Source organism: Tripterygium wilfordii, chromosome 3 (genome assembly GCF_013401445.1).
Source record: "Tripterygium wilfordii isolate XIE 37 chromosome 3, ASM1340144v1, whole genome shotgun sequence".
NCBI lineage: Eukaryota > Viridiplantae > Streptophyta > Magnoliopsida > Celastrales > Celastraceae > Tripterygium > Tripterygium wilfordii.
The window spans coordinates 11,765,769-11,779,979 of NC_052234.1; the positions used below are offsets into that span (position 1 = coordinate 11,765,769).

The 14,211-nt window shown below is 39.6% G+C and overlaps 4 protein-coding genes across 5 annotated transcripts; 3 read left to right on the forward strand and 1 right to left on the reverse strand.

The window, feature by feature from the left end:
• Window positions 1-40: 40 nt before the first annotated feature.
• Window positions 41-2,799, forward strand: LOC119995215 (iron-sulfur cluster co-chaperone protein HscB homolog). The gene is made up of 8 exons (XM_038841646.1): window positions 41-462; window positions 651-747; window positions 850-939; window positions 1,112-1,177; window positions 1,283-1,351; window positions 1,769-1,911; window positions 2,058-2,122; window positions 2,409-2,799. The coding sequence occupies exons 1-6, from the start codon at window positions 113-115 to the stop codon at window positions 1,904-1,906; spliced, it is 810 nt and encodes a 269-aa protein (XP_038697574.1). The 5' UTR covers window positions 41-112; the 3' UTR covers window positions 1,907-1,911; window positions 2,058-2,122; window positions 2,409-2,799.
• Window positions 2,800-2,935: 136 nt separating this feature from the next.
• LOC119995214 (putative pentatricopeptide repeat-containing protein At5g06400, mitochondrial) lies at window positions 2,936-6,183 on the reverse strand. The gene has a single exon (XM_038841645.1). The coding sequence runs from the start codon at window positions 6,125-6,127 to the stop codon at window positions 2,960-2,962; it is 3,168 nt and encodes a 1,055-aa protein (XP_038697573.1). The 5' UTR covers window positions 6,128-6,183; the 3' UTR covers window positions 2,936-2,959.
• A 293-nt stretch (window positions 6,184-6,476) lies between these two features.
• Window positions 6,477-8,711, forward strand: LOC119985118 (fra a 1-associated protein-like). Its single transcript, XM_038829298.1, has 2 exons — window positions 6,477-6,731; window positions 8,052-8,711. The coding sequence occupies exons 1-2, from the start codon at window positions 6,508-6,510 to the stop codon at window positions 8,458-8,460; spliced, it is 633 nt and encodes a 210-aa protein (XP_038685226.1). The 5' UTR covers window positions 6,477-6,507; the 3' UTR covers window positions 8,461-8,711.
• A 1,146-nt stretch (window positions 8,712-9,857) lies between these two features.
• LOC119987035 (calcium-dependent protein kinase 26-like) lies at window positions 9,858-13,793 on the forward strand. 2 transcript variants are annotated; one of them, XM_038831758.1, is made up of 7 exons: window positions 10,459-11,365; window positions 11,681-11,824; window positions 11,950-12,102; window positions 12,631-12,746; window positions 12,856-13,023; window positions 13,111-13,335; window positions 13,496-13,793. In XM_038831758.1, the coding sequence occupies exons 1-7, from the start codon at window positions 10,459-10,461 to the stop codon at window positions 13,619-13,621; spliced, it is 1,839 nt and encodes a 612-aa protein (XP_038687686.1). In that variant the 3' UTR covers window positions 13,622-13,793. The 2 variants fall into 2 exon arrangements, with proteins under 2 accessions (XP_038687678.1, XP_038687686.1); XM_038831750.1 differs by having other exon boundaries at window positions 9,858-11,365; window positions 12,856-13,335.
• The last annotated feature ends 418 nt before the right edge of the window (window positions 13,794-14,211 follow it).

The following is a 14,211-nucleotide window of genomic DNA, read 5'->3' on the forward strand; positions in this document are numbered from 1 at the left end:
CAGCCCAGTAAATAATGACTCCTCCTTTGGTGGTGGCCGTTGGGGAGGGTGTTTGGCGACATCTCCAGGGTTCAGAGTCTGGACGTCAAAGCAAGTACGAGGGGAGTGAAAAATGTCTCAAACGAAGAAGCTATGGACTTCCTTGTACACGATTCTCCACCGCAGAATCCTCCCTTCCAGTTCTCGTTTACAATTTCATTGTGCCTCCTCGCGAACTGTCTCTACCTCTTTTCACCAACCGAATTTCAGTGCTAGGGTTTTGTTCGACAACATAGGCAACGGTCTCGAGGTTTCTTCCTCAATTTTTGGGAAAAGTTTCTGCTCTCAACATTCAGGCGGATTCGGCGTGAAATGCTGGCAGTGTAATGCGTTGCCCGAGACGCTTCCTTTTCTAGTTTGTGAGTCTTGCCGGACCATCCAGCCCGTTGATCACTCTATCAATTACTTCCAGATTTTTGGACTGTGAGTCTTCGTATCTGCAAAATAAATTATGTTCTGTTGCGAAACTATTATTGATTCAGTATTTGCCCTTGTTTTTAATGAATTATCAAACGTATGCATGCTCCATGAAAATTTACTGAATTGAACTCGTTTATTCTAAGGCTGGGAGATTACAAGTTGAGATTGCATTGTTTTTTTTAATCTTGCAGGGAGAAAAAGTACGACGTTGAGGGTGAAAATCTGGAGAGCAAGTACAAAAACTGGCAGAAAAAACTGCATCCTGATTTAGTTCATTCAAAATCTGAGGTTTGTCTAATTCCATAATCCACGTTATAAACTTCAGAAAATGGAAGGGAAATGAGGAAAATATTATCTGTTTGTTTCTTCGTGTTGGTTTGTTCCTGTTAGAAAGAGAGAGAATTTGCTGCTGAACAGTCTGCTCGTGTGATTGATGCATACCGCACACTTAGCAACCGGTTGCTGAAGGCAATATACATCGTAAGTTAATCTTTAATGAGTAAATGGATTTTTATGCCCTAAACCTAATGATAATTTCTTGGAAAATTTATCTTGATTAGCATGCCTTTATTTTTCTTGTTTTCTCATGTATCTGTGAGTAGTAGTTTTTCCTTTTGCAATCGTGAAGCTTAAGTTTTCCATTATTTAATAGCTGAAGCTTGAAGGAGTGGATGTTGATGAAGAGGAAACAGTTTCTGAACCGGAGTTGCTTACCGAAGTAATTTATACATCTATTGTACTTTCGTCATTTTGATGATCTTCTAAGGTTAAAGATGGTGGTGCTGATGGGATTTAAGTTTTCACATCTTTATTTGAATTGCAGATCATGGAAATTAGAGAAGCTGTTGAGGAGGCAGCAGACTTGCAGGAACTGAAAAAGATTCAGTCTCAGGTGCGTAAAAATTCTATCCTTTGAAATATTTTCAGAAACCAGAACAGAGTGGTTCAGTGAGGAATAGCGATGATGAAATGGCTCAAGGAACTGGCCTTTGCCATTCAAATCAGGCACCATTTTTTTATGGCTCATATGCCTGAAGTTTGGTCCAAACTAAATAGTGGATTGTGTGCTCCCTAGTTTATTTTGAATAAACTTGCACATGTTTTCAGACTTCTAGTAATATGAAAACAATGGCTTCTGGAAGAATGAATCAGCTAGTCAGAATCATCCTACAATATCAATGAATATCTTCTGCGTGCAAACGCCATGAGCTTGGCAAAATCGCCTTGTTTGTAGCATCGCTGAATGCATAATTCTGCTCTGACGTAGCCTTCTATTTTGGCATTTCCTTTTATCCTACTTGTTTATCAGATGCAAGAGAAATTGAAGTATTGGTCCGGCTCCTTCGCGAATGCATTTAGGTGTCAGAAATTTGAAGAAGCCGTAGAGTGTATCCGGAGAATGACTTATTATGATCGTGTAAATAAAGAAATTGTAAAGAGGCTCTAGTGCAGGTATTCCATCCAATTTTATTCTAGGCAATTGAGTTGTAGATTATTTTTTATTTTTATTTTTCATTTTAGGTTGAAGTAATTGTGTGGAAGATATGATTGTGCATGTTCACAAGAATCTAACAAAACAACTATTTTGCCCTTTTCAGGCTCTCGGCGTTCTAATGCCCAATTTTGCAATTGTAGTCTGCGATGTCATCCTGCAGCTGATAATGTAAGTACTAGATCCAAGGACAGTTTGGAATCTCTTTGCTCTGTTGGTATTTCATTGTTTCTTTATGTCGGATGCGACAAAACTAGTTTTGGCGGAATTTTGTGCCTATTAGACGGCTGGCAAAACTATTTCCCCCAAATGACAACCGACAAACAAGTGCTATCACGGTATCCAACATGGATCATACACTAATATAGTTTCCATATTTTGTTCTGTTGGCAATAGGCTGGTTGCTGTTTCAATAACTCAGGCTAATTTTCTCTTCTTTTGCCCTTTTGTTGTCCAGATATAACTGAAGCAACCTGGGTTGAGATTACCCATTTATCATGGATACTGAACCCTACCACAGAGTCATGGGTGCTTGCTGAAGCTCGGGATTAATGATTTGTGGTCTAGTCTCAATTATCCATCATCAGTTGGTATAAATAAAAGGGTTCCAAGTTGCGGTACCCTAATGATTTTTACTTTGTACTATGTATTGCTCTTCTAGCGAAAGTGTTGCACTTTCCACATAGAAAATGAACTACTGTGTCGGAGTTTGATTTTTGAATAATTGGTGGATGAAGCCACACGTAGCTAGTTGTAAGATCCGAGTCAAGAGTCTCTGACTGAAATAACGATGTAACCTTGGAATGATTCTTTTAGCATATTATAAATAATGTTGCCCATGATATTTATTTTTCTAGCCATTGTTTATGAAATTTGTCAGATTTCCAACTTCATAACATTTACCATGACAAAAACTACACACCCGCTTGTGGCTGAAGTACTAAACCATAGACAAGGATTGACTAAACCATAGAAAATATCGTATGTCTAGAAAAGAATGAGTAATAATCATGTTAAGTATTTGCGTTTATATTTTAGGGCTGATTTTTGTTTCAGTACAGTTTGAGCTATATTTTGCTTGCCTTCTCTGTTTAGGCCATAAAAAACTGCCCGAAAATTAACCGTACTGGGAACTATACCATTGTTCTGCATTTCAGATAGGAGCTGCAGGGCATCTTCAGATCTTCCGGCCCTACAGAGACAAGTAATGAATATGGAGTAAGTCTTAAAACCAGGCTGAGGTCCCTTAACTTTCACGCGATTGAAGATATCCCAAGCATCAGCAACCTGCCCCGCGTTCACCAGCCCACGTATCATCGCACAGTAAGTGACAATCGTCGGTACACAACCTTCTTGTTGCATCTTCTTGAACATCTCCAGAGCGTCTTCTATCTGCTTCTCTTTGAAGAAATGATCCATCAAGGATGTATAAACATGAACAGTTGGATAAATGCCCATCTGCTTCATGGAGTCCACCTTCTCCAATGCCTCCTTTAACCGCCCCTTGCTTAATAGTCCATGCACAAGGCTTGCAAAGACGTACTGATCTAATGTAAATCTCTCAGCCCCAGTTCCAACTTCATCTAACAATGCTAACGCTTCTTCCAGTCTTCCTGCCCGACAAAGAGCCCGGATGAGCATGGAATGACTAAGGGGGACTGTGAAACCAATCTTGCAGATAGACTCTACAGATCTTTTGGCTTCCAAGAGCTTATCAGAGAAACACAAGCAATCAAGATAAGTTTCAAGCAATTCTTTGTCGGGTACACACTCAGCACGAATCATCTCCTGGAATATTTTAATGGCTTCATCTACCTTCCTTCCCTTTCTCCCACAAAGAGATATGAGCAGAGACTTGTAGGTACTACCATTTGGATTACAGCCATCAGCCTTCATCTCATTAAAAATCCTCAAAGCAATCTCAGTAAGTCCTATTCGACCATATTGCATAATCATAATTGTCCATGTGTCCGGTGTTATTGAACAACCTTTTCTTCTCATTTCAAAAAATAAACCCCTCATATGCTTGAAATCCTTCCCTCGCCCTGAGATTTTGATAGCCATGTTATACGTCTCTGCAGTGTGCCTATAACCAGCTTGTGTTCCTACCCATGAAAAAAAACGTAATACAGCATTGCCATGCATGCTGCAACTCTTTAAGATCTCTACGACAAGTTCTGGAGTATATGCAATGGGGTGTTTCTCCAAAGCTTCTTGAATAAAGGACCAATCAATTGAGGATGATAATATCTTACAAATCTCAAGCAAGTCCTGCTGATTATCTCTCTTTGGAAATTGATCCACTGGATGACAATCTGCTTCTGCTGATTCTGATTGGTCATGTCTCACCACCATATGGGTCTCCTCCACCCCAAATGCGATAGCAGATTTCTCCTCCTCTTGAAAATGAAGTTTGCGCATCATCCACATCTTTTTTACCTTTTCAGCATTATCCTTGTCCCCCCTTTTCTCCAAATAAGCCATAACGCCACGGGATACTTGATCTTGAATGACCATCTTGGCAGCCTTCATTTCGTCCAAAACCTTGATAATCTCATCTATCCTTGAAAGTTTATACAGCTCCTGAATGAATATCAAGTAGGATTTCCCAGTGGGCTTAATGCCCCTATCCTCCATACTCTTGAACACCTTCCATGCTTCAGTTACTTGATTCTGGCGAATGTGACCTGCAACCATAGCCGTGATTGCTAAACTATCTAGTTTGATACCTCTTTCTAGCATCTCATCATATAGCTCACAGCCTTTCTGATACTCATTCAATGTGAAAAGTTGTTGCATGAGCTCTGTATATGTAGAACCGCTGGGCGTGTACCCAGATTCTTTCATGCTTTCAAAAAGTTTAAGTGCTTGATAGATATCATTTTTCCTCAGGTACCCATTGATGATCATCCCATAAATCTTCCCATCAATTAACTGCCTTCTCTTCATAATGTCAGCAATTTCCAGAGCATCTGCAATCCTATCAGCCCTACACAGCCCTTTCACCAATGTCTCAAAATATACAACGTCGAATGGTATCTCCTTATTTTTGAGCTCTCGAATCAACTCTAGAGCCTCTCTAATTTTCCCAAAGGTACAAAAACTCTTCAACATACAACCAAAAATGATGTGCTCTGGAATCTGAGAGACGCATTTCATTGAACCTGCAACTGAGTGAACAGCAGCAGTATCTCCCAACCGCACCAAAGAATTGAGTAGCAGTCGATATGAACCTATATCTAGACCCATGTCCCTGTGGACCATCTCCTTGTAAAATTCAAATGCAATTTCCGCTTCTCCAGCAGTACAAAGTGATCGTATCATTGTTCTGTAAGCTTCAGCATCAGGTTCACACCCAAGTTTCCTCATCTTCTCAAATACCATTAGGGCTTTGCTTATCAATTTTGCTTTCCCGTATTGTGACATAAGAATGGTATATGTCTTAATATCCTTCTCACAAGAGCTCTTCTCCATCTCTACCATCAATTTCTCCACCAGCTCAAATTCTTTCGCTTCCCCAGCTATGTACAACATAGTATTATAAGTCTTAGTCGTATGAGAAAACCCATCTCTCATTTTCACCCAATCAAAAAATCTAAAAGCCAAATGTGGATCTTTGAAGCACCTCTTCAAGACTTTGTCAACAATCTCTGGATCAAGTTGAAATCCTGCTTTGTCTAACCGCTCTGCCATCGAAACCACACTGTTTCCTGCTCGAACAATGGCAGTAATCTCATGAACCATAGGACTAACATCAATTTCACCCGTATTCCCCATCTGGGTATCTTCCAAAACAGACGAGTTCTCTTTTTCTCGCATGATATTAGCCTCGGCGTTTTCACAAACATTTTGTGTGCAAGTGGCCAATTCTTCTTCTTTCAACCCAGCTCTCAAGTCGTGATCTTTAGATGTCGAGATCCCTGTAGAGACTTTATCTGGGATAATCTCGTCGGATCCTAAGATCTCAGTGATCTCCTTGAAGAGTGCGGCTATGTTAGTAGTGGTTTCTGGTTGGTTTGTCAAGGTAGACGATTGGGTGTTCTTGGATTGGAAGAGTTTAGGCGACCTGGGGAGGCTTGAAAGATGAAGAGTCTGATCTCTACAGAGTAGAAAGCGAATAAGCTTATTATAGCTCGAACTTGAACAAAAACACTCTGCTCGTGTTATCTTCCACATCTTTCTTTTCCAACGTCACAAATTTTTAAAAGCCATGGCTGTTGAAGTTAATTGTACACTGTAGAGCCCAGTCGCCCACAACGTTTACACCACTTTAATAGATGAACATTATTTGCGCCATAATGATAGAAACGACACCGTTCTACCTCTTCAGTAGAACTTTGGGCCTTCGGCCCTTGTCTAGGTTTTTTTAACCATGGGTGAGCTGAACAAGCCCTAAAAGTGGGCCTGGGAACGTAATAGGAATGATACATGACCTAAAGCCCGTATGGGCCCATTCTGCGAGCTTATAGGCCCAGATCTCTGAACTTGTCGAGTCTAATTAGAGACCCGTGAAGGAGTGAACGCTGAAATTATTCATTTTCGCAGGAAGCAGGAACATGGGTTGGGTTTGGAGAGACGATGCTGCAGACCGCGTTGGTGATGAGGAGTTTAACGTATCCTATCCAAAAAGCCCTAATAATCTCGACGATTCTTCCTCCGGTGACCGATGCTCGACACGGAGGGTTGTGAGATCTCAGTGCAAGACGGAGGAGGTTGAGCCCGGGAAATTCGTTCGCAAGTGTGAGAAAACCGAGGAGATCCTCAGAGATTGCCTTGGAAAGTAAATTACTCTCTTCCTCTATATATTTTGCTTATTGATTCCTCTTTTGCTTCGGAAGAAAGTAATTACTGCGAGATTATTTTAATACCGAATTTACTTTTCTGGGATTTTAAAGAAATAATCTGTTATTGCGTCTGTGTTGGTGGCTTTTGGGAAGTGAGGTGTTTGGGTATAACCTATCGTCGATGGGAGAAAGAGAATGTTAGTGGAGGGATGACTTACAAAGTGAAGGGTGTTGAGGATGTTTTCTTGACACAAAATTTAATAGAACCTCCCTACAACCTTAATTTTGGAGTGCTATTTTTCTCCTCACCTCCACACACCTCTTTCCCAAGCATAGCTGCAAAGTAAATCTGAAGAACTGTCACAACTTTCATTTGTTTGTAAATTGAATGTTGGGAATAAGGAAGAAGTAGATTCTATCCCTCTAACCCCTTCTAGATATTCATACATATTTATGGCGTTACAAAGAAAATTAAATAAATAAACATAGTGCTAGCAGTTGCAAACTGTAAGCGAGTAGGTTAAGTATATGTTCGGGGTGTTAGTTTGGTTTAAAAGCTGAATGTGCTAAGTTCTCTTTAATTTTGCTCCTTTGATTGGCATTGGGAAGATACATAATGAAGAGAGAAAGTGGTTGTTTGACATCGAAGCTAAATGTTAATGACGGGTTTAATTTTGCTCCTTTGATTGGCATTTGGGAAGATACTTAATGGAGAGGGAATGAGGTTATTTGACATGAAAGCAACATGCTGATAAGTTTTCTTTTTTTTCCACCTCAATGGGGGTATCTACTATTTGTAAGCCTATAAAGGATAGCTTGCTTGTTTCAATATTCTTTGGTGCAACTATATCCAGAAAAGTTAAAGCTTTACTCTAGCAATTTATGAATTTCTCGACACATAGAATGAAAGGGAATTGCAAGTAATGTCTTATGCCAACTGTAGCTGTCATATTCAGGATCAGAGGGCATACCCTTTTTTTGTTTGCTAAACTTACTGTGCATTACCTGTACATTGTTGTCATTTTGAGATGGATGCTGGGTTAGGTAGTTTGATTAATGGAACTGTTCAACCATGCAAGGCTTCACCTTTTTTGGTATATATGCAAACATGTAATACATTGCACCCACAGATGCCAGAAGGGGCATGGGTGTTGTAATTCTTGGTAAAGGCTCATGATCCGGGTCAGAAGCAGTATGATTCTCCTGTTATTTTAATCTGGTCCAAATTTAGTAGGAAGTTACCATTTCGCTTGGGGAAAAAAATATTACTGGATGATTTTTTTTTTAATTAGTTTTCACTGTGGTTGTTGCATTAGGCCTGTTGAAGTGCTGAAGTCCAACAAAGAGCACACAGAAGAAGATGTCACACACCAAGTGGTTCAAGGGAACCATTCATTTGGGTCTCTTGAAAAGGGGCCGCTTGACTTCCCTGGGCTACGTAGTGATATCGAGGCAAACTTCCCTGGGCTACGTAGTGATATCGAGGCAATTGAGCGTAGCGTCTTTGGTGGCATTGACCGATTCTTCGACGCAGCTGACGAGATGAGAAACAGCTTCTTTGGTATATTTGGCCCTCCACCTTCTTATGATCGGGAATCTTCCTCCTCACCATCTATGAGGCGAGGGATACCAATTGAAGGTCATCCTCAGAAGGAAGTCTATCCTAAACAGAGTGAGCATGATACGAAGTATGCTGATCTTTCTGGAAGTATTAGAGACGTGTAAATCAGAGGCATGAAAGCAACTGCATAAGTTAACTAAATTCTGTCTCTGTTTTCCGACATCCCCTTCACACCCCCCTCCCCCCTCTCTAAACCATATATATTAATATACACTGCAAAAATGGGTATTGAATAATGTTTTCGCTTAGAGACTAGATATTTCATTATGATTCCTTGGTACTAGGAATGCTTGAAGAAACTCTCGAAGTAGCAGGCATTTGGTGATTTTATCAACGAGTATTATTTGTGTTTTTATACTTTTTTTGCAAAGTCGTCTTGAGAAAAAGATTTGACTAAGAACCGGATCTTGCCCTTTTGGATTGTTTTGTGCTTGCTGGGTTAAAGTTAATAACATCTTTTCATGATGAAGAGTTGTTTGGGGAAAGTAACCCAAGAGAGATTAAAAACAAACGAAGAAAAGAAAAGAAAAAGGAACAAGAGTGACAGCAACAATCAAGAGCTAATTGTGGACGAGTATATTTTGTATCAATGGGTTTAAGATGATTTGATTGTGTAGTATATGTTTTTAGGTTTGGTTGGATCTGGGAGTCTAAATCTAACTATGGATGTAAAGGAGCTGAGGTTTTTTTTTTTTTTTTTTGGAAGAACTAAACTAACTAGAATTGGAGAACCGGGACGAACAACTCCTACAATATCAGCTCCAAGAAAAGGAATACAATCATAAGGTGTTCAAGGAGCTGAGTTTTGAGTCTCCTTGTGAATGCATAGAGAAGTAGACGAGGAAAATATTTCAAATGAATGAATAGGTCAAATCCCTTACTTACTATGGATTTGATTGATATTGCAATAATATCATTGTATCAATCAATCCTAATTACCCTTAATTATGGGTTGACACTGTTTCCTTAATATTCTCGTCTTCTTGTGAAGATCTTCTTCACTTTCATCTCCCATCATACCGTCTCTTGCTGTTAACTACGCTAGATAAGCTTTGCATTCTCTCATATATATTTTTTAAAACAACTGGTCTGGTGGTTGACGTTGCAGGCTATTGACCAGCTTCCATAGTTTTCTCCATTGCCAGCAAGAAGCTAGTTGTTTCGTCTCCAACAATAACCAGGTGGAGTTTTCAGTTTTCACTGGTGGATCAAGTCAAACCGTAGTCACTCGCATACATTAGAAATTTCGAACTTCGTACATTGTCTGTCTGTCTTCTCGGGATTAATATAATGTCGTAGTTTTCTTGTTTTTGATTCGTGTCTTGCTGGAACTGTATCACACTGGCATGTTACAATCCCCTGCTGCCGGTGGCCGGCCGCGTAAAAGTAAAACAACAAACAGCCAGCTAAGAAAACAATCCCCGCAGATATCTGAAAGAAAATCTCAGCCGTCCATCAGGTTGTGCGCCTCCACTCCTATAGTTTGAAAAAATCCACCAGCGGTTTCCTTTGAAGCATTCCAACGGCAATACCTGTCCCTTTCCCTTCCATTTTTTTTTCCCTTCTTTTTGCATTACAATGGGGGAAAGGGCGACAATATCAAACTCTCACCCACATATGGATTGATATTGAATTATTATATTAGACAGACTGCTTCGACCCCGTTAAAAACGTAACCAGACTCGTTCTTCGTCTCCTCCCATCCTGTCTTTTTCTCCTCCTCTGTCATCCGTTCATGGATATCTTTTCCTACGTTTTATTTAATCGGTTTGCCTTCCCTCCCAACGGTCAACATTGGTTTATATTTTTTCAGGTTAATTTCGTTGAAGTTTCTCTTCTTTGATAATATATGCCCTAGACGTGCGTAACTGATTTAAATGAGCTTTTTCTGGGGATTTCTTGGGTAGCCAAGGGAGCTACATTATATAGTGTTCTGTTTGTGTTGACGAAGGTCATTTTCTTATTGGATTGAAGAATTGTAAAATGTGTATGTGATATACTGCTCTTGATAGTTGGAGTAAATGTTGAAGAGTGCATTGGTATTGGATTCAACAAGAGTTGGAGTTGGTGGTTGATTAGGAAATTGGTTTTAGTAGTTCCAGATGGGAAATCTCTGTGTTGGATCAATGGCTTCAAAAGAGGGACTTCTTCAATCATTCTCTAACTCGATATGGTGGTCGAAAACAATTGCTTCTGGCAACAAGGAACCTAAAAGTGAACCACTCTCGATGAGTAACGAGAGCAAAGAGCAGAAACCTCCTTTACCTCCACACAAGCCCCCAGAACAGATGAAGATTGTTAAGGAAGAGACTAAAGTGGTACCAGAGCCCGCAAAACCCAAGGAAGAACCCAAACCGGTGCAGCCAGAGCCAGTTAGGCATATTGAAGATGCTAAACCTACACAACCAACAAGACGCAAGGAAGAAAGTAAACCAGAAGAGCCTAAGAAGCCAAGAAAGCCACATAATGTAAAGAGGCTAGCGAGTGCAGGGCTCCGGGCTGAGTCAGTGTTACAAACAAAAACCGGTCATTTGAAGGAATACTACAACCTGGGACGGAAGCTTGGACATGGTCAGTTTGGTACAACTTTTCTTTGTGTGGAGAAAGGGACTGGAAAAGAGTATGCTTGCAAGTCCATTGCAAAAAGGAAATTGCTTACCGAAGATGATGTGGAGGATGTGAGGAGAGAAATTCAGATAATGCATCACTTGTCTGGGCATGCCAATGTTATCTCAATCAAAGGGGCTTACGAGGATGCTGTAGCCGTTCATGTTGTAATGGAATTGTGCACTGGGGGTGAGCTTTTTGATAGGATTATTAAGAAAGGGCATTATACAGAAAGACAGGCAGCTCAACTTGCCAGGACAATAGTTGAAGTTATAGAAACCTGTCATTCTTTGGGAGTCATGCATCGCGATCTTAAGCCTGAGAATTTTCTTTTCGTTAATGAGGAGGAAAATTCACCTCTAAAGGCGATAGATTTTGGATTATCGATATTTTTCAAGCCAAGTATGTATGATTATCTTTACTTTCTTGGGTTCATGTCATTTACTATTATCTTTCCAGACATCCGTTATATTGGATTTTTTACTTTTCTTTTTCTTATCATCTTCCATTTATGCTTGGTATTTTTCATGATCAAGAGCTACTGATGCTCTATGCTTCTTATTGAACTTGCTGTATGCTTTTGTTGATTGCCCTTGTGGTGCCATTTACCTGCTGTCCTTTGCTTATGTGCTATTTATGATATCTTACATAACTTCTGTGCTTCTATTTCTTGCATTTTGCTATGCCTATTTTATTGTTGACTGTCCTAAATTACAGGGCAAATTTTGAGTGATGTGGTTGGAAGCCCATATTATGTGGCACCCGAAGTTCTGTTGAAGTGTTATGGTCCGCAAGCAGATGTTTGGAGTGCTGGAGTGATGATTTACATCCTTTTAAGTGGGGTGCCTCCGTTTTGGGCTGGTAAGAGCTTTCGGATATGTATTATGCGGTGAACCTTTCTTGCTTTTCTTTGCTTTAATCTATGTTCCCAAGGTTTTAGCAATCATTATATGTCGCTCAGGTGTGTTTTTCCATTTGTGATGTAGAAACCGAGGAAGATATATTCGATGAGGTATTGCATGGTGATCTGGACTTCTCATCTGATCCATGGCCTAATATTTCTGATAGTGCAAAAGATTTAGTGAGAAGGATGCTAGTTAGGGACCCCAAAAGCCGGATAACTGCTCATCAAGTCTTGTGTAAGTTACCATTTCTTACATTCATATTCTACTGAGATAAAGATGCAGAAATTAGTCAACCACAATAGTGCTTAACTATTGATGGCATAATCCTGATTTACCCACATCCCTTTGCGGATATGATGGATAACTAGAGCATTAGAAGGTAAGGGAAAGAATTATACGCTATTGAGGATGTCAATGCTTAGTTGGTTGATCAAACCTTCCATTCAGCCAGCAACACTGGCGTGCTGCATTTTAAGTTTTTTAGATAAGTCATCTCCGGATTTAGGTTTCATTAGACCCCGATGATTGGATTTTGTAAATTTCATACATATTTTCCTACTTGTTCTTTGTTTTCCTTATTTCGGAGCTCAATTTTTTTCCCCATAATCAGATTCTGTAGTTCTTTTGTGTCTTGAATGGAAAAACTTGTCAGCATTATAAGCACTGCTGCATGATTTTGCGTTGCAAATTTATCCATAGGTGGCAGGGTATCCTAGGCACCACCAAGGGCAAGGAGTAATGATTGTTTTGGTCCCTTTGCAGGCCACCCTTGGGTTCAAACTGATGGAGTGGCACCAGACAAGCCTCTTGATTCTGCAGTCTTAAGTCGCTTGAAGCAGTTTTCTGCAATGAATAAGCTCATGAAAATGGCTCTCAGAGTAAGTCAGAATTGAATCATTAAAAACTCAACAATGTTAGAATTAGATACATCAACTTCTTTGTTCTCATTTCTCTTTTTTTTAACTTACACATTTTTTTTGCCTACAGGTCATTGCGCATACTCTCTCCGAAGAAGAAATTGCAGGGTTGAAAGAAATGTTTAAGATGATAGACACTGACAACAGTGGTCAAATTACTTTCGAAGAACTAAAAGTGGGACTCAAAAGATTTGGCGCTAATCTTACTGAATTGGAGATTTATAATCTAATGCAGGCTGTGAGTATCATTCTAGAATTCTGTATTATATTAGCTCAAGCAGCTACAGCCTTCTCATATATGTTTCCATTGGTTTTGAAACTTCAGGCTGATGTTGACAATAGTGGTACAATTGATTACGATGAGTTCATAGCCGCGACATTGCATCTAAACAAAATTGAAAGGGAAGATAATCTATATGCAGCCTTCTCGTATTTTGACAAAGATGGCAGTGGCTATATCACTCTGGACGAGCTTCAAAAAGCCTGTGATGAATTTGGCATGGAGGATGTTCACTTAGAAGAAATGATCAAGGAAGCAGATCAAGATAATGTTAGTCCAATTTCTTTCCAGTTCTTCAATAAGATGTCAGAAAGCCAAATTGCACTTGCACTTGTGGTCCATATAAGAAAAATAGGATACATATACACATATATATATCTATAGAACAATATTTTATTTTATTGATTGCACTGGGTTTTGAATTTTGCAGGATGGGCAGATAGACTATAACGAGTTTGTGGCGATGATGCAAAAGGGCAATGGCGCAAAGGGTAAGAATGGTGTTCAGGGTAGAAGTGTTAGCATTGGATTTAGGGAGGCACTACCAGTTTGTTGATACAGAAAGCTTTTATTTTCCCAATTTTTTTAGTTAGTTAATGTCACACTTTGCGACTCTTGAAGGCTTAAGGATCATCAGTTTCTGCTAAGAATATAGTCTTTTTCCTTGAATGTCTGTCTATATGTTGAAGTTGGTCCCAGAACAGATTGCAATAGACTAATTTATGGTATAGTATGTGAAAGGAAGCTCTTTTTTTAGAACTGCATCTCTCTCTGTGATGTATACATGCTGTCCCCACTACAATGGGGTGGGCAGTCCTGTCCAAATTAATTAACTTGATTAAGGCATCATAAAGTTGAAGAAAATAAGGTTATACTGTTAGATTTCATCTCTTTTTCTGCAATTATCGTCTTTGTTCTTTTGAATGTGAATATGAGCTAATCAGCTTTTAGCAAGGAATCTATGGTAGTATGGTTTGATTTGTTGGAAATTCAAGTCCAAACACAAACACATAAGGATATTATCTGCTCTGGGTTATAGCCAGCACGAATTTGTTCTTCATAAGTCATAAGCCATCATCATCTGTTATTAAGCCCGGAAAACGAAAAACATGTCATTTGTGTTAGAGGTGCTAGGACTTTACCTAA

What these genes read in the sequence shown, in the direction of transcription:
- LOC119995215 (XM_038841646.1), top strand. Translation starts at nt 113, where the DNA reads ATGTCTCAAACGAAGAAGCTATGGACTTCCTTGTACACGATTCTCCAC. An exon ending in TACTTCCAGATTTTTGGACT is followed by an intron (nt 463 to 650) that starts GTGAGTCTTCGT and finishes TTAATCTTGCAG; the next exon opens with GGAGAAAAAGTACGACGTTG. An exon ending in TAGTTCATTCAAAATCTGAG is followed by an intron (nt 748 to 849) that starts GTTTGTCTAATT and finishes TGTTCCTGTTAG; the next exon opens with AAAGAGAGAGAATTTGCTGC.
- LOC119995214 (XM_038841645.1), bottom strand. Translation starts at nt 6,127, where the DNA reads ATGTGGAAGATAACACGAGCAGAGTGTTTTTGTTCAAGTTCGAGCTAT.
- LOC119985118 (XM_038829298.1), top strand. Translation starts at nt 6,508, where the DNA reads ATGGGTTGGGTTTGGAGAGACGATGCTGCAGACCGCGTTGGTGATGAG. An exon ending in CTCAGAGATTGCCTTGGAAA is followed by an intron (nt 6,732 to 8,051) that starts GTAAATTACTCT and finishes TTGTTGCATTAG; the next exon opens with GCCTGTTGAAGTGCTGAAGT.
- LOC119987035 (XM_038831750.1), top strand. Translation starts at nt 10,459, where the DNA reads ATGGGAAATCTCTGTGTTGGATCAATGGCTTCAAAAGAGGGACTTCTT. An exon ending in AACTGCTCATCAAGTCTTGT is followed by an intron (nt 12,103 to 12,630) that starts GTAAGTTACCAT and finishes GTCCCTTTGCAG; the next exon opens with GCCACCCTTGGGTTCAAACT. An exon ending in AGGAAGCAGATCAAGATAAT is followed by an intron (nt 13,336 to 13,495) that starts GTTAGTCCAATT and finishes TGAATTTTGCAG; the next exon opens with GATGGGCAGATAGACTATAA.